The sequence below is a fragment of the Macrobrachium rosenbergii genome, chromosome 55 (assembly GCF_040412425.1).
Source record: "Macrobrachium rosenbergii isolate ZJJX-2024 chromosome 55, ASM4041242v1, whole genome shotgun sequence".
NCBI classification, from domain to species: domain Eukaryota; kingdom Metazoa; phylum Arthropoda; class Malacostraca; order Decapoda; family Palaemonidae; genus Macrobrachium; species Macrobrachium rosenbergii.
Genome location: NC_089795.1, coordinates 61,789,485 through 61,816,984, shown reverse-complemented (window position 1 = coordinate 61,816,984; position 27,500 = coordinate 61,789,485). Strand labels below are relative to the sequence as shown.

Genomic DNA, 27,500 nt, shown 5'->3' with positions numbered 1-27,500 from the left:
ATCACAGGGAACTTGCCATTGCGTTGGCCTGTTTTCAATAACCCTAAGGTCTTTGATAACTTTAAACGAGATACAGCGTTACTGTCTATGAGGAGAGATGGGACGGTGGCAAACATTTCCCAGGTTTATTCTTTTCTTCAAGGCTACAACTTTTCAGTCTACCCAGCCATAAAATGGGGACCAACTTTTGCCGGAAATAGGGACTGTACTCCACTGAGACACCCTTTCCAAAAGGGATAAAATAAGCATTTATATATATTGAGTACAGTATATATATATATATATATATATATATATATATATATATATATATATATATATATATATATATATATATATATATATATATATATATGTGTATGTATATATGTGTGTGTGTGTGTGTATGTATGTATGTGTGAGTGTATGCGTCACATACCCTGTAACAATTTTTATACCCCCAAATATTACACCATAAAACGTCATTCACTGTCTAATTCACTGTACTTCGGGAATAACTTACACCCAAGGGGAATCATAATTAATAAGAGGCTCTTCATCACCACTGGGATTCGAACTGCCGCATGCTTGGGAAATAATGACATACATTGATTTTTGATAAGTGAGCAATCAAGATAGAAGTAAGATGATAACATCTCTGCTGCATGATAGCTGAACTGTAAGTTTGTAACACAAGTCAAATTATAAATTTATTGTCACATACATCGTAACATTTTTCATACTGACAAATATTAAGCCAAAAGTGTCGTTTAATATCCAGCTGACTATATTTCGTGAATAACTTACACCCACGGTGAATTATTAAGTGGTTCGTCATCACACTAGGATTCGCACCGCTGCCTGATTGGGAAGCAATGACATACACTGACTATTAACCACTGATCCGTAAGGAATAAGTTGATATCGATTTTGTTCTACATACGCCCGCTGAATTCACGTTTTAGTTCTTACACCTGCAAAATGATAGCTGACAGGTAAGTTTGTACCACATGCTAATGATAAGTTTTTATCACATACACATTGCCATTTTTTTTATTCACAAATGTTGTTTAATGTCCAATTCAGTAACTTACATGCAACAGGAATTATAACTGATAAGTGCTTCATCATCATCAGAGGGACTGGAACTGCCGCCCGGTTCGAAACACGGACATAAACTGACTTGACAACAAAGTCATCAAGACAGGTGTGAGTTTATATCGACTCCGCTTCTTATACCTGTCGAATTCACTGTTTTGTACTTGGAATCGACACCAGCCCACCTCCACCATGACAGGTGATTGATAATTTGTAACGTGACTAATTTTGAGATAAATATTAAGCTATAAATGTCGTTTAACATCCAGCTCAGTATACCTCGAGAATAATTTACATCCAAGGGGACTAATAATCGATAAGTGCTTTGTCACCACCAGTTGAATCGAACTGAGGCCTCGTTGAGAAACAACTATTTACAGTGACTCAGTGGTCAAAAGTCAATGTACGACAGTGTCTCCTAACCAGGTGGCAGGTTCAACACCATTGGTGATGACGAAGCAATTATCAATTAGATTTACCCTTGGGTGTAAGTTACCCCTGAGGAATAGAAAATCTGATATTAAACGAAATTTGTGGCTTAACAATTGTGGATATAAAATATTTCACGGTGTATGTGACAAACTTTCATAATTAGCTACGTGTTACAAACTTACGAATCAGCTGTCATGGTGGGGATGGGTTGATGTCTGTTTTTAGAACGAAAACCTGAATTCGACAGGCATAAGCAGCAGAGTCGATATCAACTTACTGTATATCTCTCTTGATAGCTTAGTGGTCAAAAGTTAATGTACGTCGTTATTTCCAACCAGACGGCAATTCGGATCCTACTGTGCTGACGAAGCACTTATTAATTATAATTCACCCCGAGTGGAAGTGATTCTCAAGGTATACTTATCTGAATGCTAAACGAAAACTGTGGCTTATCATTTGTATGTATATAATGTGTGTGTACATATATATATATATATATATATATATATATATATATATATATATATATATATATATATATATATATACAATATAATACATATATATACATACATAACATACATACATGCATACATACATACACACACACATATATTACATATACACACACACACACACACACATATATATATATATATATACATATATATATATATATATATATATATATATATATATATATATATATATATATATATATAATATTTATGTGTATGTGTAAGTTTGTAAAAGTGTTTGTTTTTGTGTGCGTATTGCCGCCTATCTTTGCACACGTGTAATTTTGTTACAAATGAAAAGTGAAGTCTGAAGTTTTGGAAATCAAATATACAAGGAAAAATCTAGTAACATGAGAGTAAAAGTGCTCTTCTTCCCTTACGGATGAAACTTTTTACCTTGAAAGGTGGAAAAAAATATTTAATGATCAGGAATCACCTTTCCCAAAAAAGAAAATGGTACCAAGGGCTTCTTACAAAGTATGAAAGGGATGTGTTATCTTTACAAACATTTCCGTTTTTTTTATATAATACATCCAGTTTACTTGAATTAATATAACCATCGAAGAAGAAGCTGAAATAATATGTGGGCAGCCCCTCTAACAATAAAAGCTGTCACTTCAAGAACCCACTCCAACCCCCTCTCTATGTCTCTCTCTCTCTCTCTCTCTCCTCTTTCATTCTTTCCAGCATTTCTTATCCACTCTTATTCTACAGCCATATAGACCAACATGCATTCTCCATCTTCCCCTCATATTTCCTCATATGCTTACCGTTACTAACAATTGCTATTATTTTTTTTTATTTCATAAAAATCTGTCAAACTGATGCCGGCTGCTTGGTGCTGTCACCCAATTAATATACTTGCTGCAAAAATTAGCTAAGCCACACCAAAATCAATTCCCACCCATTCTACTATCTTTGTACTTATGATTCCTGCGCTATCCCTAATTCACGTGGTAACTAACCATGCAAATGCCTTATTGACAGAAAGACATCAACCTACTTATCTGAAACCTCTTCTATATACAAACTTTTGCACAATTAATTTTCATAATAAAAACACTGAAGCGTTTGTTAAACTGTCTATAAACTATATTTCCAGTGTTCTGACAGCCCATCTATATATGTTGCATTGTGATGTTTCTGTTGGTCTGTGACACATGCTGATTTTCCTATACAAACAGAATTCTCATGAAACTGGTTTATCAAAACAGAGTGGGTCATGCACATTTCCACTTCTAAAGAGTGCACTGATGTTTCCCTCCCTATTAAAGCCTCTTTCATCTGGGTCACATTCTCAATAATAGCCCCACCCTACCTCTTCCCAAAAGTGTGTAGCCAAGTTATGTCATAAATAATTCTCGTTCTGTTTCTATCACCTTTTAGCTACACAAAAGGACAACTGATTGTTACGCAGATCCTCCACATGCAGAACGTATATTTTATTTGTCCTAGATACCCTTTTATAATTTCACCAATATATTAAAGAATTTAACATTAAACCATTTAAATTATGACTAATTACCGTTCTACAGCTTCACAGGATTTTTCTTGTATCCCAAACAGCAATTTCTACAGCCATATTTAATGCTTACTCCACACCCATCAACCTTTGTATCACCCAGATGTCAGTGTGCTCAACATCCCCCTGTGATACTCCATTTACACAATAATCAGGGCTCTTCAGGGGCATGCAACCCTTCAGTTAACTTGGTAAAATAATCATTTCCATATTCATTCAAATCTACGTTCATAATCATTAATGTAGCTGAATTGAAGATATTAGTCATGCCAGCAGAAGTTATGATAACAAAAGAGAGAGAGAGAGAGAGAGAGAGAGAGAGAGAGAGAGAGAGAGAGAGAGAGAGAGAGAGAGATTAATCTGTATTTTCCAGTGTGTATCATTTGACCAAGAGATAAAGGTCTTCAGGGGTACCGCAGTAACAATGGACTCGATGGAATTTCTGTATTTTTGTTTTTTCCTCCCATAGAACCTTCTGCCATCAACGCTGTTTGCAGAGCTGTGGATAAATCAAGGATCGTCCTGTTTAGAGATGGGATTCCGACCCCGCGCCTATTTTCTGCCTCGGGTCCTTTAGATCTTCGTGCCAGGATGTCTCGCTCTTTTGGCACTTTATATCTTTCGTGGTAAATGTTTTGATATCATTGTGTGTGTATATATGTATATATATGTATATATATTTCGAAGTTTGACTTCTTACTTAAGTAACATTTGTGTATTTCGTACATTTAATGCAATATGCTCTATCCAGTCAAAGGATTTATAAAATGTTTACCTGTTACAGAATTTTTTTATCACAGTTCAAGAAAATTTTGGAGTAAAACGGTAAGAAGAATATCGTAAGTCAAATAAATGAATTATAAATGTTGATTGGTCGCTAATGTTTAAAAAAATGTTTGAAGCTCTGTTTATTTTGAATACGGTCTATGTGTGTCTGTCATTATTATGAGCTCTCTGATAGTGTCTATGGTGATATAATATTAGCATTCAAATGATAACATAGATAACTTAATACTTTTAACCAATGATAATGGATGATTCTAGCACTGAAGTTTTAAGGGTTACCTAATTCTTATTCAATTTGTGGCCTTATATTTTTTTTTTTATTTTGGCACCAGAATTGATCTACAATGGTAAATGATTTGCAAGACATATTTACATATCCTTTTCCTTCTGGGCAGAATGAAAATAGTTTTATGATATTGGACGGGATTCCAGCTCAAGGATTTGCCCCATTTCCAGTGTTATGATATAAGTATTTCTCATAAATACTGTTGTTTACGGTAATGCGCAAATTGTAACACAATGAAACCACGAAATAAAGAAAAAACTGAAATCTGTTTAAAAGAAAATGTTCTCACTCGTATGTTGTTTAAGAATTAAAAATATCCCTGATGTATGTCATTATCAGTGTTAACCACCATTGACATTGGCGGGCCTGTGAACTGCAAGAACCTTCGCAGGAAATCTTGCCGTATACTTCATGAATTAGTCAGAACTATCTTAGAATGCACAATTATTTTCTAATATATTTTCTTAGAATCAGTCTTTTACACTACTTTACATAACTCATATTTCGCCTGTACATGCACGTGAAGATGATTTCTGTATGAAGTTCTTTGTCGGTTACTTTTCGCGTAAGAGCTAAATAAAATCTTTACATCTTCTTGAATTCTTATGAAGATACAAAGTCTAACTAATCTCTAATCGCTCATTCAAAACTGCAGCACCAACGCACATACACACACAAACCCAAAGATAAAACGACTTATTATCTTCAACCGGAGAATTTTTCCATCCCTACCAAGCGTTCTTACAGCAAACTGTACAATACCTTACTCTATGCTAACTAACAGACTGCATAGATGGATATCAGTTTACTTTTTAGCAGATGACCCCAAAGAGCATATTCTTGTTAAACTACTGAACAGTTTTTCCTAAAGTCTCACTGAATTCATCACCTGTAAAAAGTCATCTAGGTGTCTGCTACACTGATACTTACATAATATAAACCTTGCCATCTTACCTGTCTTAACGTAGAAATGACGTTAGTATAACTAAATCCCATGACAGCAACCGGTAGTCCTAAACCAAGGGTGAACAGGAAGACGATGTATGAAGTATTGTTCAGAGATCTTGTCTCCCAGTCAATAGAACAGCTGTTAGATAAAGAAAAATAAAGACTGTCAGTGGAAGCTGTAACAGTAATTACCATACAGAGGCTTTATATTAATAGAATTGCAAAATTTTAAGCAATTTCATAGAGTGCATACTGTAATATTTGTTTTACCAACGCAACCTATTCGTACAATCGTAAACAATTTTATCTTTTTATGGCAAGAGAGTGTATATATCTGCATAATTTCTACAAAGTATACAAGTGATCTGAAAAAAGATATCACTTTATAAAGAAAGAAATAATCTTGGAACACGAAGGAAAACTGTGACCGTAGTCAGTTCTCACTTCTGCCTAATGGCAAGACAAAAATTTAAACTAGAATGTATCTCTTGCATATTAATTTCCACGATATTGAAAAGCAGATTTTAGAAAGCATTTCAAGAGTAAAATTAATACATTAATAGCGACACTTTAACACTTTAATAAACAAATAAAGAACAGAATGCTATTCTAGTATTGTACTCCTAAAAAGGCTCACTAAAATGTAGTCTAAAGAATGTTAATTGACTCATGAAAGACAATATGCATTTAATATTCATATATATATATAAGTGCTGTAATGTGAATCAACTCCTACATACTATACGTGATTTCATTTTCCTGAAAATGTATCTAAATTGGTCTGAAACTTTACCTGATGTTATAATGGTTCTGTTGATATGGATGAAACAGCACACCAGTTTAATTTCACGTATCAAAGAAATTCTAACACGGGTTTATTAAACGTATACACACACACACACACACACACACACACATATATATATATATATATATATATATATATATATATATATATATAACGTTACGAAATACGTGACAGAATTTGAGAAAAATGTTAAACTTGATATTCTCCGAACTGTACCTATGAAAATCTTTCTTTTAGTATCACAAATACATACAAACACACACGCACATATGTACATCTCTCTCTCTCAATGTGTGTGTGTGTATATATATATATATATATATATATATATATATATATATATATATATATATATATATATTAGGCAGGGGAACGTCACAGGAAGTCTCACAGACTCCGCTGATACCTTTATTTTAACAGTCGACATTTCTTGACCAATGGTCACATCTTCAGGACATCTAAAATTATAAAACTTAGAACAGTATCTTAGAGTGTATGATTAAAAATACATAGATATACAAAAGGCAGAAATTAAAAACGGAAAATCAACTACATTTAAATAATCACATGCACTTATATACGTTTACATAATGATTATTTACGTGTTACTGATTTTCAAATTTTAATTTTTATCTTGTGCATATCTACTTGTTGTTAATCAAACACATTAAAATACTGTTTTAGCTCTTATAATTGTAGATAGCCTGATGATGTGACCTTGGGCTAAGGAACACTGACAATTATAATAAATGTAAATACAGAATCTTAGTGCTTCTATGCCCTTCTCCTGCCTACTATACTGTGTCTTTGTCCGTGTGGATTTATATATATATATATATATATATATATATATATATATATATATATATATATATATATATATATATATATATATATATATATATATATATATATATATATAATAAAGTGTATGTATATAACCCCTTTTACATAGAATTTTTGGGAAGCGAGTAGAGTGAATTCAACAAAAGAAGTACTTCAAGACGACAGCGTGAGGGTGGTGAGAGTTCCACTCGGTTCAGCTGTAAGGACCTTTCGTATAGTGGTGGAAGGCGATGACACTTGAGGTCTGTTTCCATGACCATGAAGTTGAATGAGGAGATAGGATGACTGATGACAGCGTTCGTGATAGAGTCTTATAACACAAGCCGATGTAATCATTTCTCCGGCGAGTTGCTTTGTGTAAGATGATTATTCGTGAATGCTGGTTTATACTGATGTGAAAACAGTGAAATGGTTATTTAAGTGAAGTTCTTTGGAACGGGAAACGGGAGACGATATGCATCTGAGACACTAAATCTCTCCCAATCTCTGTTTTAGCTCCCCTTATACTCTCTAATGTCTTTCCACCACTTTTCCCTCGAATCTCACTTTTTTCTCTCTCATCTCTTGTTTCCGCGCGTTTTTTTTCTTTCTTCCATTCACTTCTTCCATTTCAAGCTAGCTATCTCTCATAAAAGACCCCACTTTTCCGCAAAATTTCTCTCTCACATCTTTTTCGTCTCGGCACCCTCACCTCGTATTTCATGTGTTTTTATCTCGTATTTTCCTTCTTCCATTCAATTTTTCCTTTTCAGACTTACTATCTCACTTGAATTGTGTTTGTTTTCAGCTATTCTTCCTGTTTCATCGGCTTGACCGCTGTTCAATCTATTGCACATTTCCTTGACTGTCAATAAAACTTCTAACCTCATTTTCTGGAAACGTGCTTTATACACCTTCATACCTTTTCTGAATTTTATTCATTCTAACCGTCTTACCTTTTAACTATTCCATTTTTTCTTCAACTACTTTCTATCTTTTTCATATTTAACTTTACGGTGTTACACGTTTTCCTACTTTTTCGGAGTGTCCCCTCTCATTTTTCTACGTCCATTTTCTGCTGATTTTTTTAACGAGCGCCATTTTCAGTCTTTGCTAGGCTAAGGTATTCATTTTCTTTTCATGTCTGTTCTCAAATTTTAGGTACGTGCCTACGTGCAGCTCCTTTGTTCGCAACTCTTTACAGTGTACCCGAGTATTTGTTTTTCCGTTAGTTTCCATAAGCGACATTATTGTTTGTGTGTAATTCGTGTTGTTGAATATATGACTTAGGTGACTTAAATGTTTACATTTAACAACAAAATACTATACGTGAAAATTTTGAATCTACATATTTCCTTAGAAATTCAATTATCCTTTTCATGAGTACTCATGAGTACACAATATATACTGTACAGTATATATATATATATATATATATATATATATATATATATATATATATATATATATATATATATATCTGTGTATAATATAATTACATACTAAGTTTTTGAATTAAGAAGATAATGGAGCTTTTCTTATCCCACATGAGTTAGAATCCATTTCTACTTTTGTAAGGTCATTATTTCTTCAGACGTTTTAATATTACTGTCCTCGTTAATTTTTATCTAGACTATAGCTGTTACAATTATGACTGTGCTTTTTTTTTTAAGGGGGCTGCATTAATTACCTAACCAATAACAATGGTCTTAGACTCTTTCAGTATACTGTCAAGTGATGGGACCGATCAAAATAATTTTCTCTGGAGAGGATGGATAGCGTCCCGCCACCCAGAGTTCCTCTTAGACAGTAATGCAAAAACTTTTAAGTGGATCCAACCCGAGATAACAGTAAATGCTGGTAGTCCTTGGCATGGTCGATTCACTATGGGTGTCCCTTTCTATCCGTTTGAAAATTTTTATCTGACTTTTGTCTTCCTCCCAAAGGTATGAGTGCAGGTTTATAGCCTCTCTTTTTCGTTTGAATTTTTTGCTTACGATTTTTTTTAATGTTATTTGTATCCTCGTCTTGCCTTGGCTCTCACAAGAAGAAGTCACGTTTTCTAAACATCTAGAAAAGGCTACCCATCTCCCGGTAATAAGCCTCGAAAAATTATTTGAACATAAAAAAAGTTACGACCTTGAATATATTTCATAGATTTGTACAATGTATTTTATGGCCTTGTTGATTTCAGCCTTCTTTTCAATCTGCAAAAATTTTTTGTTTATACTTTCTTTACCAATGGAACATACAAAGAAATCATATGTTAAAGTCCGTGCAAAACTGAAAATGAAGTTTGTATTACATTATCCTTACCTAGAAAATAAAATCACATGACCTTTCCAAGGTACCAAGCACTGTTTACCTGGTTTAATTCACATGGCCAAATATTCATTGTGAACTAGTTATTTTGGATGTATTTAATAAACGCTTTCAATTTTAGGGTGAGTGTTTCTGCGAATTTACTTGTGCAAAACACTCATCCACCCAAAGGGTAAACGTCAGTTTACTTGACTCATAAAGGCTGTGCAGACTTCTGAAAATTTGTGGCCTCTCGTATTTTTTTTGAGTTGTTTCCTTACACCTTTTGGATACTCTTGCCACAACGAAACTAAATTTAAGCGAACAAGAGAAGAGCCTCACGCATGAAAGGTTAATCTCACCCTAACCTAATGTGGCTGGGTTCGAATCCCACTAAGGGAGTTAGGGTTTCTTCACTTGTTCTTTTTTTAGCTCCATGAATCGAAAAATCGAGGAGTTTAGAGGTCAGCGTAGCCACTGTGAGTAGACACACACACGCTCATACAAACATTTATATATGTATATATATACAAATAAATACACACACACACACACACACACAAACATTTATATATATATATATATATATATATATATATATATATATATATATATATATGTGTGTGTGTGTAAGTATTTATATACTGACAATGTCTGACCTTGCCTACGTTAAGTCACATACTGCGGTCACAGTCAGCCATTTCGTAGTCTGTCATCGCCAATTCAATTAAAACAGGCAAATAAGCAAGGTTAAAAAAAAACTAACTAAAAAGTTAGTTGAAACCACGCATAAGCATCGATACATTACACCGTAATTACCGCTAATGGTTTGCACCCATATTGTTAACTAAAGTGACATTAACATTTAAATCAAATTGGATATTTATTTAGGATTATCTGCTGTAATAAACTGATATTGCACAACACATGTCACTTTTACTGTGGTTATAAATAACAAGTAAGAAATTAGCCTCAGTTTCTTCGGCGCAATCGAGTTTTCTGTACAGCGTATAATGCTGCATGAAACTTTCAGCTACGGCCCATGAAACTCAGCCATGGTCCGGTGGTGGCCTGTGTTATTGGTACCTATATCGGTGCCGGAAGTACGATTATGTATAACTTTAACCTTAAATAAAATAAAAACTACTGAGGCTAGAGGGTTGCAATTTGGTATGTTTGATGATTGGAGGGTGAATGATCAACATACCAATTTGCAGCCTTCTATCATCAGTGCTTCATAAAATTTGAGGGCGGACAGTTAAAGTGCGGACGGACAGAGACAAAGCTGTCACAATAGTTTTCTTTTACGGAAAAATAAAAACGATAAACAAAAGTGCAATCCTTCGGAGTTGACTGCGTTTATAAATCGAATTATGCAGGCGTAATATTTATAACGGCATTAATGTGCACTGTCGATCACTGGCATTTTAAACTCAGTAACGCTGAAATAAAGAGGGGGATTTATTTTTGGGCAATGTAATGATCTTTTTCCATGTTCATAGTTTGATTTACGTACATAAAACAAAAATCCATTTTTATTGTTGAATCCCTGAAAAGAGATTGCGGGCGTTATGCCGGGTGAGTGAATCATTACGTAAAACTGAAATCGTTTGGCGATAGGATTGGCGTGTGGGGAAGCTATTTTGGAAATTTTCGTAACAAACTTGTTAAAATAAATTGGCTCTGTGGCATATGTAGAGGCCAAGCTAAAGACCATAACATTTAAATGAACCATTTGGTGGAGCCTATGAGTAAACGAGAACGTACATGCAAGGACCGCTAATAACATTTATGTCTACCGGGCATAAAAGCACTTCCGAAAGATCTTGATGAATATTGATTTTGCTTTAAACTCCGGATCGATTACAGCATATCTGCCGATTTGTAATAGTCCAAAAGATCACTATAAAGAATATTTCACAGACAGTTTAAAATATATATTACAAAGCTCTTCTCTCTGGTTCTTTAACTAATATTTGACTAGAATTATCAGAGGAGTCATTTACTGGTTAAGTGCTCTCATGTACTCTGAATCTTAAATTTGCGATTATATTTATACCGATGATGAATATTTTAATAGCTGGTGTGAAACTGCAAAACTTTACCTTGTTTGAATGTTGCAAAGAAGCAAGGTTGTGTATCGGTAATGAGTATCAATAATAAATTTGTTCCCGTGGCAATGATTGCATTTTGAAGATATAAATAAAAAAGAAAATTAATAAAAGGTATTCATTTCTCTGACGATCATCCATGCTACACAGAGTTCGACAGTGATTAGTGGAAAGTAAGGGCTGAAAAACAAGTTGGTGATTATAGTGGAAAATTAGAAAATACTCAAGGTTAAGAATGTGACTTGAATAACAAAATAGGCAACTAAATCTATAACATTAATTATATATAATGGAAGCCCAAATGGTTGGACGTGTGTTGGTCTCAAATTCAACCTTACTCATGGCTGGATAGATTTTACAGCCAAACACGATTTGGGGAAGTCCATAGGCCTGCCTCCTGGGTAATCAGCAGCCACTGCCCCTAGTTTGGGTGGAGAAGGACTCGTGAGCAACCGTTAAACCTTTAAATAAAGGGAATGTTAATTCAAGCTGGCATTCGTAGCCTCCCATTTACTCAAATGATCAGAACCCTACTTTAGCACAGTTTACAATAAAAAAAAAATACCCATTGTGTCATTGTTTCTTATAAAAAGGAGAGAGATGATGAAATTCAACCAAACGAATAACATGTATCAAAATCAGGAAACAGAATTTTATATAACAATAGCTCTGAAATTTGAAACTAGCTAAATAGAACGAACGCAATAATCTTAATTTAGTGAGGGTCATCTATCCACAGAGGAGATAATGTTCCGGTTTTCAGTATTCTTCTAATAAGTAAATATATACTGCCATTAACACAGCTGCTATTTTTAGGAAGTAAGGGACGCTCCGAGGTCCTTGCAGCATTTATAGAATTCTTTTTAAGGAGTAAAGTACACGAGAAGGCAATTTAAGGAAAGAACAATTATATAAAATATATATGTGTGTACACACACACACACACACACATATATATATATATATATATATATATATATATATATATATATATATATATATATATATATATATACACACACACACACACACACACACACACACACACATATATATATATATATATATATATATATATATATATATATATATATATATATATATAATGTTGGTAAAAAATACGGATATCAATTTAACTCCATTCAGAAACATTTGGCCGTACAACAAGCACATACAGAGTTAGGTATCTGGTGAGTTTCCGGGATGACAGGAAAAAAAAAAGGTGAACTAAAATTGGAATGAAATTGACGAGAAATTTTCCATTCAGTTGAACTAAATCGAATTGGAATTGATTCACTGCCTAGAAGCAAATTGACTGTCTATTGTAGGAAGTGCCTTTTGACGCAGATGGATTTTCTACTTTTGCAACCCGGTTTATTCAAACTGTCTGTCAAGGAAAACATTTTTCATTAAAGCAGTATAAATGTAATGATTTTGAGTACTCCTGTTATAACGCAAGTGAATTTAACCTATTTTTTTTTATCTTATTCATCATTAGATGTTGCATAAATTACGAAGTTGATTAGAACTCTCCATGAGATGGTGTTGAAAAAATAAGTTCAAATTATGACTGGAACCCACTTGATTTGAATTGAATTGAATAAGTATTTTCTAAGGTACACTTGACTTTGACCAGGCGATATTTATTTTGCTGTGGGTATAGACGAACTGACAAGAAAAGAAAAGATGGGATGACACTGACAGCAACTTTCATAGCGAAAGCAACAGCAGTAACAGAAGGCAGAGGGACCAATGCCGAAGTATAAAAAGCACGAAAGAAGAATAGAACACACCAAATAGTTTTGAAATAGCAACACAAAAATATGCTAATAAAAACTTGTGTGAAGAAGTTAAGTATACCATAGTTTAACCAGACCACTGAGCTGATTAACAGCTCTCCTAGGGCTGGCCCGAAGGATTATACTTATTTTACGTGGCTAAGAACCAACTGGTTACCTAGCAACGGGACATACAGCTTATTGTGGAATCCGAACCACATTATAGGGAGAAATGAATTTCTATCACCAGAAATAAATTCCTCTGATTCTTCATTGGCCGGTCGGAGACTCGAACGCGGGGTCAGCAGAGTGCTAGCTGAGAACGGTACTCACCCCCAATGAGGAACTACTAGTGTGAAGAGAAGGCAACAAAGAGAAAACAGAGAATGAAGAGAAAAGAGACTATTTCAAGGAAATGGAAGTTTGCGACAGAAAGAGAATGGAAAAAAAATAGTACCTGGTAAAAGAATAAAGCGCTGAAGGGGGAAGCAGAGAAAGAATGAAGAAACATAGAAATACCTCAAAAAAAGAAACGAAAAATAGAGGTACTTGACCAAAAACAAAGCAGGAAAATTATGTAACGATGGGCAGGAGGAACTTGAACATTTAGCTCTATAAAATGTTATGTTCCAAAAGAACAAGAGAATAACAAAGGATGGAATAAAATATAACGTTCTGAGAATGCAGGAAAATGAAACACGGGAGCGCACCATGTCGTTATACCTCAAAGACTGAAAGAAGCATAAAAAAAAAGGAAAAGAAAATAGGTTGACTTTTATTTGGATATAGCTCACATGGATTTTTTTTTTTTTTAGATTCAGTCAGAGATGAGAGCTAGATGGACTAGCGCACGAAGACCCATTAGGAAAATAACATGCCAGGCAGAAGGACTTCCATCTTACTGCTAAATTCTGAAGTATTTCGTACAAACTGAACAGGAACTGATGCAATACTAAGGATAATTCTCCACTTAGAATACAATGTTCGTTACTGTTTACTTATGCAATGCCACAAACTAAGCTGGCTATGACTATTAGCATGGGAAACTAAGCTGATAGTTTAGAATTAATTGTCTAAACTTGGTGAATATCTACCTGTTATTAATGCATGCAAATGAAAATCTTCTGGGAACCCGATCTAATTTACATATAATAGGCTAACCCGTATAATGGACAGTTTTAGTTTCATGGTGAAATCAAACATTTTGGAGTATGTTTACAGACAAAGAATCTGAAGATGACTGATTTTTTTATGTCACTGATATTTATTCTCTCCTGACTTTTTGTATATGAAGGATTTGACTAAGACATTTTCTTTTATTTTTCCCTACTAGTGATGATACAGTTAAAGAGGATGAATGCTTTTGATTTTCCTTTCTTTTTCCTTATAGATATAAACTTTTATAATAACACAACTATTGGGTGAAAGGTGTGCTCAACTCTTCAAGATGACATGTTTTCAAAGTAATTTTTGTGATTCATCTGAGATATTAGTCGGAATTTTGATAAGGACGAAAAGTGAATCAATCGCAAATTCTAGGCAATCAAGCGAAGTACTCGGCACTTTTAGTCATTCAGTGCCTAAAACAGTGAAAAGAGGGAGTGGTTGGACAGCAAGATAAAGAAATCCAGAACACAGGGATGAAGTAAACGCATCTCAAAGAAAACTGGGAGAAACTGTGGGAGAGAATCCATCAAAGAAAATAAGAGTTGAGAATCTAAGAAATAAGAGTTCAATTGTACTAAGAAATAAGAGTTGAGAATCCGTCAATTGTACTAAGAAATAAGAGTTGGAGAAACTGGGAGAGAAATCAATTGTACTAAGAAATAAGAGTTGAGGGAGAGAATCCGTCAATTGTACTAAGAAATGGAGAAACTGGGAGAGTTAAGAAATAAGAGAAACTGGGAGAGAATCCATCAATTGTACTAAAAATAAGAGTTGGAGAAACTGGAAGAGAATCCGTCAATTGTACAATTAATAAGACTAAGAAATAAGAGTTGGAGAAACTGGGAGAAACTGCGAATCCATCAATTGTACTAAGAAATAAGAGTTGAGAAACTGGGAGAGAATCCATCAATTGTACTAAGAAATAAGAAATATTGTACTAAGAAATAAGAGTTGGAGAAACTGGGAGAGAATCCATCAATTGTACTAAGAAATAAGAGAGAATCCATCAATTGTACTAAGAAATAAAGTTGGAGAAACTGGGAGAGAATCCGTCAATTGTACTAAGAACAAGAGTTGGAGAAACTGGGAGAGAATCCATCAATTGTACTAAGAAATAAGAGTTGGAGAAACTGGGAGAGAATCCGTCAATTGTACTAAGAAATAAGAGTTGGAGAAACTGGGAGAGAATCCATCAATTGTACTAAGAAATAAGAGTTGGAGAAACTGGGAGAGAATCCGTCAATTGGAAATAAGAGTTGGAGAAACTGGGAGAGAATCCGTCAAATAAGAGTTGGAGAAACTGGGAGAGAATCCATCAATTGTACTAAGAAATAAGAGTTGGAGAAACTGGGAGAGAATCCATCAATTGTACTAAGAAATAAGAGTTGGAGAAACTGGGAGAGAATCCATCAATTGTACTAAGAAATAAGAGTTGGAGAAACTGGAAGAGAATCCGTCAATTGTACTAAGAAATAAGAGTTGGAGAAACTGGGAGAGAATCCGTCAATTGTACTAAGAAATAAGAGTTGGAGAAACTGGGAGAGAATCCATCAATTGTACTAAGAAATAAGAGTTGGAGAAACTGGGAGAGAATCCGTTTGTACTAAGAAATAAGAGTTGGAGAAACTGGGAGAATCCATCAATTGTACTAAGAGAAATGGGAAGATTGTTAAGAAATAAGAGTTGGAGGAGAAACTGGGAGAGAATGGAGAAACTGGAGAGAACGAATCAATTGTACTAAGAAATAAGAGTTGGAGAAACTGGGAGAGAATCCATCAATTGTACTAAGAAATAAGAGTTGAGAAACTGGGAGAGAATCCATCAATTGTACTAAGAAATAAGAGTTGGAGAAACTGGGAAGAGAATCCATCAATTGTACTAAGAAGAGTTGGAGAAAGAGAATGTGTCAATTGTACTAAGAAATAAGAGTTGGAGAAACTGGGAGAGAATCCGTCAATTGTTGGAGAAACTGGGAAGATCCCATCAAATAAGAAATAAGAGTTGGAGAAACTGGGAGAGAATCCGTCAATTGTACTAAGAAATAAGAGTTTGGAGAAACTACTAAAGAAATAAGAGAGAAACTGGGAGAGTCAATTGTACTAAGAAATAAGAGTTGGAGAAACTGGGAGAGAATCCATCAATTGTACTAAGAAATAAGAGTTGGAGAAACTGGGAGAGAACAAGAAATAAGAGTTTGGGAGAGAATCCGTCAATTGTACTAAGAAATAAGAGTTGGAGAAACTGGGAGAGAATCCTCAATTTAAGAATAAGAGTTGGAGAAACTGGGGAGATCAATTGTACTAAGAAATAAGAGTTGGAGAAACTGGGAGAGAATCCGTCAATTGTACTAAGAAATAAGAGTTGGAGAAACTGGGAGAGAATCCATCAATTGTACTAAGAAATAAGAGTTGGAGAAACTGGGAGAGAATCCATCAATTGTACTAAGAAATAAGAGTTGGAGAAACTGGGAGAGAATCCATCAATTGTACTAAGAAATAAGAGTTGGAGAAACTGGGAGAGAATCAATTGTACTAAGAGAAATAAGAGTTGGAGAAACTGGGAGAGAATCCGTCAATTGTACTAAGAAATAAGAGTTGGAGAAACTGGGAGAGAATCCGTCAATTGTACTAAGAAATAAGAGTTGGAGAAACTGGGAGAGAATCCATCAAACTAAGAAAACTGGGAGAGAATCCATCAATTGTACTAAGAACAAGAGTTGGAGAAACTGGGAGAGAATCCATCAATTGTACTAAGAAATAAGTTGGAGAAAGGGAGAGAATCCATCAATTGTACTAAGAAATAAGAGTTGGAGAAACTGGGAGAGAATCCGTCAATTGTACTAAGAAATAAGAGTTGGAGAAACTGGGAGAGAATCCGTCAATTGTACTAAGAAATAAGAGTTGGAGAAACTGGGAGAGAATCCATCAATTGTACTAAGAAATAAAGTTGAGAAACTGGGAGAGAATCCATCAATTGTACTAAGAAATAAGAGTTGAGAAACTGGGAGAGAATCCATCTACTAAGAAATGTTGGAGAAACTAGAATGCGTCAAAATAAGAAATAAGAGTTGGAGAAACTGGGAGAGAATCCATCAATTGTACTAAGAAATAAGAGTTTGAGAAGAAACTAAGGAGTTGGAGAAATGGGAGAATCAATTGTACTAAGAAATAAGAGTTGGAGAAACTGGGAGAGAATCCATCAATTGTACTAAGAGTTGGAGAAACTAGAATCCATCAATTGTTAAGAAATAAGAGAAACTGGAGAATCCATCAAGAGAATAAGAGTTCAATTGTACTACTAAGAAATAAGAGTTGGAGAAACTGGGAGAGAATCCAAGAAATAAGAGTTGGAGAAACTCGTCAATTGTACTAAGAAATAAGAGTTGGAGAAAAACTATAAGAAATAAGAGTTGGGAGAGAATCCATCAATTGTACTAAGAAATAATCCATCAATTGTATAAGTTGGAGAAACTGGGAGAGAATCCGTCAATTGTACTAAGAAATAAGAGTTGGAGAAACTGGGAGAGAATCCATCAATTGTACTAAGAAATAAGAGTTGGAGAAACTAAGAAAGGAATCAATTTACTAAGAAATAAGAGTTGGAGAAACTGGGAGAGAATCCATCAATTGTACTAAGAAATAATCCATCAAGTTGGAGAAACTGGGAGAGAATCCGTCAATTGTACTAAGAAATAAGAGTTGGAGAAACTGGGAGAGAATCCATCAATTGTACTAAGAAATAAGAGTTGGAGAAACTGGGAGAGAATCCGTCAATTGTACTAAGAAATAAGAGTTGGAGAAACTGGGAGAGAATCCATCAATTGTACTAAGAAATAAGAGTTGGAGAAACTGGGAGAGAATCCATCAATTGTACTAAGAAATAAGAGTTGGAGAAACTGGGAGAGAATTCAATTGTACTAAAAATAAGAGTTGGAGAAACTGGGAGAGAATCCATCAATTGTACTTGTTGGAGAAACTGGAAAGAAATAAAGAGTTGAGAAACTGGGAGAGAATGCGTCAATTGTACTAAGAAATAAGAGTTGGAGAAACTGAGAGAATTAATCATTGTACTAAGAAATAAGAGTTGAGAAACTGGGAGAGAATCCGTCAATTGTACTAAGAAATAAGAGTTGGAGAAACTGGAAGAGAATCCATCAATTGTACTAAGAAATAAAGAGTTGGAGAAACTGGGAGAGAATCCCGTCAATTGTACTAAGAAATAAGAGTTGAGAAACTGGGAGAATCCATCAATTGTACTAAGAAATAAGAGTTGAGAAACTGGAAGAATCCATCAATTGTACTAAGAAATAAGAGTTGGAGAAACTGGGAGAGAATCCATCAATTGTACTAAGAAATAAGAGTTGGAGAAACTGGAAGAGAATCCGTCAATTGTACTAAGAAATAAGAGTTGGAGAAACTGGGAGAGAATGCGTCAATTGTACTAAGAAATAAGAGTTGAAACTGGGAGAGTCAACTGTACTAAGAAATAAGAGTTGGAGAAACTGGGAGAGAATCCGTCAATTGTACTAAGAAATAAGAGTTGGAGAAACTGGGAGAGAATCCGTCAACTGTACTAAGAAATAAGAGTTGGAGAAACTGGGAGAGATTCCATCAATTGTACTGGAGAAATAAGAGTTGGAGAAACTGGAGAGAATCCACCAATTGTACTAAGAAATAAGAGTTGGAGAAACTGGGAGAGAATCCATCAACTGTACTAAGAAATAAGAGTTGGAGAAACTGGGAGAGAATGCATCAATTGTACTAAGAGTTGAGAAACTGGGAGAGAATCCGTCAATTGTACTAAGAAATAAGAGTTGAAAAACTGGGGAGAGATTCCATCAATTGTACTAAGAAATAAGAGTTGGAGAAACTGGGAGAGAATCTCATTGTACTAAGAAATAAGAGTTGGAGAAACTGGGAGAGAATCCAACAATTGTACTAAGAAATAAGAGTTGGAGAAACTGGGAGAGAATGGTCAATTGTACTGAGAAATAAGAGTTGGAGAAACTGGGAAGAATCCATCAATTGTACTAAGAAATAAGAGTTGGAGAAACCCATCAATTGTACTAAGAAATAAAGAGAAACTGGGAGAGAATCCATCAATTGTACTAAGAAATAAGAGTTGGAGAAACTGGGAGAGAATGGTCAATTGTACTAAGAAATAAGAGTTGGAGAAACTGGGAGAGAATACTAAGAAATCAATTGAAACTAAGAAATAAGAGTTGGAGAAACTGGGGAGAGAACTGTCAATTGTACTAAGAAATAAGAGTTGGAGAAACTGGAGAGAATCCATCAATTGTACTAAGAAAACTGGGAAGAATCCATCAATTGTACTAAGAGTTGGAGAAATGGGAAGAGTTGGAGAAACTGGGAGAGAATCCATCAATTGTACTAAGAAATTACTAAGAAATAAGAGTTGGAGAAACTGGGAGAGAATCCAATCAATTGTCAATTGTACTAAGAAATAAGAGTTGGAGAAACTGGGAGAGAATCCATCAATTGTACTAAGAAATAAGAGTTGAAACAGAAAACTGGGAGAGCAATTGTACTCAAGAAATAAGAGTTGGAGAAACTGGAGAAACTGGGAGAGAATCCGTCAATTGTACTAAGAAATAAGAGTTGGAGAAACTGGGAGAGAATCCATTGTAACAATTGTACTAAGAAATAAGAGTTGGAGAAACTGGAGGAAATCCATCAATTGTACTAAGTAAGAAAAAGAGAATCCATCAATTGTACTAAGAAATAAGAGTTGGAGAAACTGGGAGAGAATCCATCAATTGTACTAAGAAATAAGAGTTGGAGAAACTGGGGAGAGAATCCTAAGAAATAAGAGTTGGAGAAACCAGAGGAGAATCCATCAATTGTACTAAGAAATAAGAGTTGGAGAAACTGGAGAAACTGGGAGAGAATCAATTGTACTAAGAAACAAGAGTTGAGAAACTCAATTAGGAAGACTCCATCAAGAAAATAAATTGGAGAAACTGGGAGAGAATCCGTCAATTGTACTAAGAAATAAGAGTTGGAGAAACTGGGAGAGAATCCTGTCAAGAAATAAATTGTACTAAGAAATAAGAGTTGGAGAAACTGGGAGAGAATCCATCAATTGTACTAAGAAATAAGAGTTGGAGAAACTGGGAGAGAATCCATCAATTGTATTAAGAAATAAGAGTGAGAAACTGGGAGAGAAGTCAATTGTACTAAGAAATAAGAGTTGGAGAAACTGGGAGAGAATCCGTCAATTGTACTAAGAAATAAGAGTTGGAGAAACTGGGAGGGAGAGGTGGGAGAGAACTAAGAAATAAGAGTTGGAGGAGAAACTGGGAGAGAATCAATTGTCAATTGTACTAAGAAATAAGAGTTGGAGAAACTGGAGAGAATCCAATTGTACTAAGAAATAAGAGTTACTAAGAAATAAGAGTTGAGAAAAAAATCCATCAATTTGTATAAGAAATAAGAAGAAACTGAAGAGAATCCGTCAATTGTACTAAGAAATAAGAGTTGAGAAACTGGGAGAGAATCCGTCAATTGTACTAAGAAATAAGAGTTGAGAAACTGGGAGAGAATCCATCAATTGTACTAAGAAAAGAGTTGGAGAAACTGGGAGAGAATCCAATTGTCAATTGGAGTACTAAACTAAGAAATAAGTTGGAGAAACAAATCAATTGGGAGAGAACTGGGAGAAAATCCATCAATTGTACTAAGAAATAAGAGTTCTTAAGGAGTTGAGAATCCCGTCAATTGTACTAAGAAATAAGAGTTGGAGAAACTGGGAGAGAATCCATCAATTGTACTAAGAAATAAGAAGAAATAAGAGTTGGAGAAACTGGGAGAGAATTCAATTGTACTAAGAAATAAGAGTTGGAGAAACTGGGAGAGAATCCACAATTGGCTAAGAAATAAGAGTTTGAGAAGTAAACTGGAGAGAGAATCCGTTTACTGGGAGAGAATCCAAGAAATAAGAGTTGGAGAAACTAAGAAATAAGAGTTGAGAAACTGGGAGAGAATCCAAAATGTCAATTGTACTAAGAAATAAGAGTTTGGATCCATCAAACTGGGAGAGAATCCATCAATTGTACTAAGAAATAAGAAGAAATAACCATCAATTGTTAAGAGTTTGGGAGAGAATCCGTCAATTGAGAAACTGGGAGAGAATCCGTCAATTGTACTAAGAAATAAGAGTTGGAGAAACTGGGAGAGAATCCGTCAATTGTACTAAGAAATAAGAGTTGGAGAAACTGGGAGAGAATCCGTCAATTGTACTAAGAAATAAGAGTTGGAGAAACTGGGAGAGAATCCATTAATTGTACTAAGAAATAAGAGTTGGAGAAACTGGGAGAGAATCCAATTGTCAACTGTACTAACAAATAAGAGTTGGAGAAACTGGGAGACAAGCTCGTTGTCGGAGTGAGTCAGTAGAGCTGCGGACTGTTGATGGGCCGGAGTTCAATTGTACCCGGCCGGCTGGTGAAGAGTTAAGAGAGAATTTATTTCTGGTGATAGAAATTCATTTCTCGCTATATGTAGAGTTCTGGGAGAGATTCCACAATAAGCTAGGTCCCATTGCTAAGTAACCTAAGAAATAAGAGTGGTTCTTAGCCACGTAAAAATAAAGTCTAATCCTTCTTCTAAGAAATAAGAGTTGGAGAAACTGGCCAGCCGTCAATTGTCTTAGAAACTGGGAGGAGAGCCGTTAATCAGCTCAGTGGTCTGGTAAAACTAGGTATACTTAACTTTGGAGAAACTAGAGGAAATGGAAGAAATTGGAAGGGATGGGGATGGAGTTTAGCTGGGAGAGAATCCGTCAATTGCTAAAAGTAAGTGAATGGAGAAACTGGGGAGAGAATCCGTCAAGCTGAGTTGGAGACGAGAAAAGACGCCAGCGCCCTTTCAAGAAATAAGAGTTAATGATGTGCAGTAACGGCACTGCCTATCTAAGGAGGTAATTAGGATAATGATTATGGCTATCCTGCTTCTTATATCTCATCATTAAAAGAAATCCTGTAAGGAATCTCTGACTGTATTTGAATCTGAATTTCGTCCTTCTTTCAACGCATTAGAATGTACGGGTAAGAGAAAAGATTCAAAAGTAAAAGACGTATAATGAACGAATAATAATTATAGTTTGCGTGCAGACGTTACATTACGTTCACAATAAGTTTTAGTTTGGGAAAAGCCAATTTCTAATGAAAAATATCTTTCACTTTTTATTGAAGAGTAATAAAGGGTTAACAAACAGGCGCACCATTTAAAAAAAAAGAAAGAAAAAAAAAAAAAAAACTCTTGCGAGTACAAACATATTCTTGCTTGAAATGGAAAATTGTCGTACTATAAGATGTCCAGAATATCACGAACTACCACGTAAATAAAGCAGTGTTTTCAGTGTTGAAAACTTACTTGTACTTTAGTATTTGGTCTTAGGAAACACATTTACTAAATGGCTTAGAAACCGCATTTCTTTTATATCTCTATCCTTTTGCTGCTAAAGAAATGACTAAAAGACGGACTGCAAAGATCCCTTCTAGAAAAAGAATGCGAGTTGTAAGATTCTTTCTAAAGGCAAACAGTGATGAGAAATTTTGAAATAAAGTGTGCAAAGATATAAATGTTACTGGATTTATGAATTATAGCTTCTTGGTCATGCCTTTCTTTGTGTATGTTTACTGTGAATATAAACACACACACACATATAAATATGTATATATACTGTCATCATCACATATAATAATGAAACAATTTCTTCGTTAAAACCACGTACATTGGCATAAAGGTTTTCATCATTTATAATAATGAAACAATTTCTTCGTTAAAACCACGTACATGAGCATAAAGCTTTTAAAATTTTTTGATTATATTTTAAAAACCAAAAAACCACAATATTACAGCACTATGAAATTTACAATGGGTTACCTTACAAATTCCAAAAACGCGTAACGATGACTCAAGCAATTATTTCATGGAGATCATAAAGATTAGTAAGGTCTTCAAACTTGGAAAGGGTACCAATTAACCTACCTAATTCATTGTTTAAATTTTCTCAAGTTCAAGGTCAAGATTCCGGCTTCTGTAACGTAAAAATTCTGTGAATTCGCCTTAATAAGAAAAGAGACATGAATCTGAATTATGTAAAACGTTACAACATTTCAGGACGGTCAAGCCTAAATGAAATTATATACTACCTATAATGATAAGATGTGCTTCAATCCACAATATGTACCATGAACTCCAAAGCGGAGTTAATCTTATTATATTTTGATATATAATTTTGTTTTTCTACAGTTCTTAGATTAATATTTTTTAATTCTTAAACTTGAGTGGGAAAATGTGTTTCGTTCTCGTATAACTTGTAACTCGTGTAGCCATTATGGAATGAATTAAAAAAATTGCTGTTATCATAAAGTTAACGCCAACCCAACGGGTTAACACCCGACCACACCTTTGCTCCTGCCGTCAATGTTCGGCATTTCAAGAATATTACGTGAAACTGGAAAATGAACTGGATATAGAATGTTTTCTTTATAATATAATAAATGTGGATTAGCTTCCAAGGGAATTTTATAAGTTTTCTGAAAACTGATGTCAGCCAAGTTTCTTCCGTGAAACAGTGTGTAACATTAAATACAAAAATCACCTTATGGCTCGATGCTAAAAAAACAAGAGCTAACAAGGCATATCATTCATTTTATTGACAGTAGTTGACACTTACAATTACACACACATTATATATATGTATGTATATATAGTGCGTATGTGTGTGTGCGTGCGCGTGCGTGTGTATATTTGCAATCTGGTACAATCTTTTACTTCTATTTTAGATATAGCCCCTGCACACGCACTTTAGTGTTCTTTCTAAGATAAACCGCGTCTTTTGTACAACGAAATACAACATTTATATCTTCAAATTGTTCTGACTGACAATGTTCTCGATGGAAATAAACAAAGAAACAACCGTGAATGTCAAAAGGCGTTTTCACTTCAATTTGAGGAGTGAATAAAACTCCAGTGTTATCAGATCTTTACTTCAGTGAGAAGCGTGATGGCGTAGACTCTGATTCTCAGGAAGTAAGAACAGTAAAACATAAGCCGTCCGTTAGAAGAGTAGTGTTATTTGGCCGTTTAATATACGTCGGGTACTTGGAGTGTTAATTTATTTACAAAGAACGTCGAACGTCAATCACTTAGACTGGTAATTAAGAAAATCAAAAGTACGAAAATTTCATACTCGTACTGATTTTTATAAGGTAACACATCGAAGTTATCAGAGAGAGAGAGAGAGAGAGAGAGAGAGAGAGAGAGAGAGAGAGAGAGAGAGAGAGAGAGCGTGTCCATTCCAAACAAATATAACAAATGCTATCACAGAAAGTAACTTGGGTGGCGGTAAAGAATACTTCCTACCATACCAGTCCTTAACAACACTTGCAAGAATTAAAATACTGCCTATATTAGAAATGAGAAAAAGCACTGGACCAATTAAGTCGACGAAAGGATATGGGGGACCAAAAACTCTGATAAGTAAAGGAGATAAAATAAAGTGCAATAAACACAAGTCAAGGAAAGAGGAACAAACTCCAAAGAAATTACTATCAACTCGGAAATGAAGACCATCTTAGCAATTCCTAGAAAATTATGATGTTGAGAAAGACTTATAGAAATTAGTTAGGGCAATAAGCTACTGAAACTTTGGCTTCAAACTGAATCTTTATGAATGGAAGTTTATTAACTTTTCTTGTAATCATATAACTGCTGGAAATAAACTTTATATGAAAAGGTAACATATGTCAAGGGGCAACTCATGATAAAAGATTGAAGTACATTATCAAAGCTCTCAGATTTTTAATTAGACCTCATTATACAAGGGAAACAAATTCCGGTGAACAATTGCTAAATTTCTTACCCACATCCTGAAACGTTTAATAAAACGTGGCAAAATATTGTTTTTTGATGTGACAGCTATCATATCCTTTCCAGATAACCCCTCTCTTATACCAGTGGCTTGGCGTCAGTTGCGAAGCAAAATGACATTAACCGGGAAAGAAATTGAACAGGAGCTCATCTGGCATCGATTGAAAGTTTTTTTTTTTTTTTATGAACTCTAGTAAAAGACGACAGACTACTGCATTATGCGTGACAGAGTAGTGCGAGAGTTGCACCGGTTTACACTTGATAAAAGTTGGACCTAGCGACCTGGTGGTTGTTACGTAACTACGGTTTAAGGAATGGTATTCCCTCCTTGGGTGAATCAATATCCGTGCAAAAACGAAAGAGAAACGACCACACTTCGGTGAGATAAAGTGTTAAGAGATACGGAGAAGGAAAAATTCGTTCACATCACCTACAACACAATAAAGAGAGGGAAGAAGAGAAGAGGAAGTCCTAGCGTAGGAGAACTGTCTCCGAAGAAAGACGAATAATCAAAATCAGATGTTAATAACAGAGATGAAAAACTCGTTATCTTATCAAGAAAAAAAACCATCTAGTTTGTACAGAAGGAAATGGAAACATGACTAAATGATCTCTCCCGGACAAAAGTGTGAGCCATAAACACTAATGAATGAATGAGGCTGCAGTTTGTCATTAATAGAGGGGTGGAAAAAGACACTTCTGCAAAAAAAAAGCTTAGTAATGGGGAAAGGGAGCTATTCACTCGACCCTTTGCGTATAATTATCTGCTCGGTTGCCGGAGACTACCTTTATTCAAACACTTCAGTTAAATAGCTCTCTTATCCTGTTGCAAATAACAATAAAGATTTCATTCAAACTGAGTAATCTTTTCTTAGGAACTGACAATGTTTGAACGTCCCCTTCCTCTAATTTTATAATGATAATTGAATGATGATTACAAATAATCATCCTGACGAGATAATTATAATATTTCTCTAAAGGGAACACAATGAAAAATATGGTTTTCGTTTTTACCTTGATAAAACACGAGCCATCGAAGCTGCAGAAATTGCAGCATATAAACAGAAGCTGTAAAAAGGAAATAACAATAACAGTTGAATCAGCGGAAGCTGTAGCTGGTAATGACTATGGATTTTATCAGAAAAAAAAAAAAAACAAAACTGATAAAATTTTGTAAATCAAAAGTGTAAAATTGGAAGAAACTTGCAGAAGGGAAACGAAAAACATACAGCACCAATGTCCAAATAAAACTGCATTACGGAACAAAAAGAAAAAGGGTCAGAGGAAGAATAATTACGCCAGACCAAAACCTGGTTACATGAGAATGTTATCACTACTGAGAGAGAGAGAGAGAGAGAGAGAGAGAGAGAGAGAGAGAGAGAGAGAGAGAGAATAAAAATAAACATACTCAATGGACATAAGAAAAACGCCACAATTGAAAACTGACTGAAACGAAGAAAATAAAACTATATAGACGATTTCTACATTAATGACACACAAATTTAGCGTAAAATGAGATCCTGAACTTTAAACCTTTTTGAAGAGATGACGACCTGGGCAGAACGCCTGCCTTACGTAACGGCAATTAAGCAATCGGATTCATTTGAATGGAAGCTTTGAATGCAGGTGGTGACAAACAAAAGAGGAAGTACGAGTTCATGTGACAGCAAATATAAATATCACGAAAGATATTTGAAGTATGGGTAATTAGGCAATTGGATTTCATTTAATGATCGTTTGCAAAGATTTAGGGGTTGATATTACGGTAGAAAGGAAATTATGCAAATATGACTGATGTACGGGTAATGAGGCAATTAGATTTTATTTTAACGGTCACTTGTAAAGCAGATGATGATGCAGAAAATATTACATACTGGTACATGTGATGTAAATAGACACAGCTATACAAATCTGTTTAAGGTATGGGCAATAAAATAGTCGGATTTCGCTTTAGCCATCACTTATAAAGCAGACTGATAAAAAAGAGAGGATGTATAGGCTTACAAAAATGTTTGAGGTACAGTCAGCTAAGTGAACTGGACT

The 27,500-nt window shown here is 34.7% G+C and overlaps 1 protein-coding gene across 1 annotated transcript in view; it reads right to left on the bottom strand.

The window, feature by feature from the left end:
- LOC136835325 (parapinopsin-like) overlaps positions 1-27,500 on the bottom strand; it is a 384,012-nt gene that overhangs the window by 51,337 nt on the left and 305,175 nt on the right. Inside the window, exon 4 of the mRNA XM_067098671.1 lies at positions 5,576-5,708. Coding sequence (XP_066954772.1) covers positions 5,576-5,708 — 133 coding nt within the window. The remainder of the gene's footprint in view (positions 1-5,575; positions 5,709-27,500) is intronic.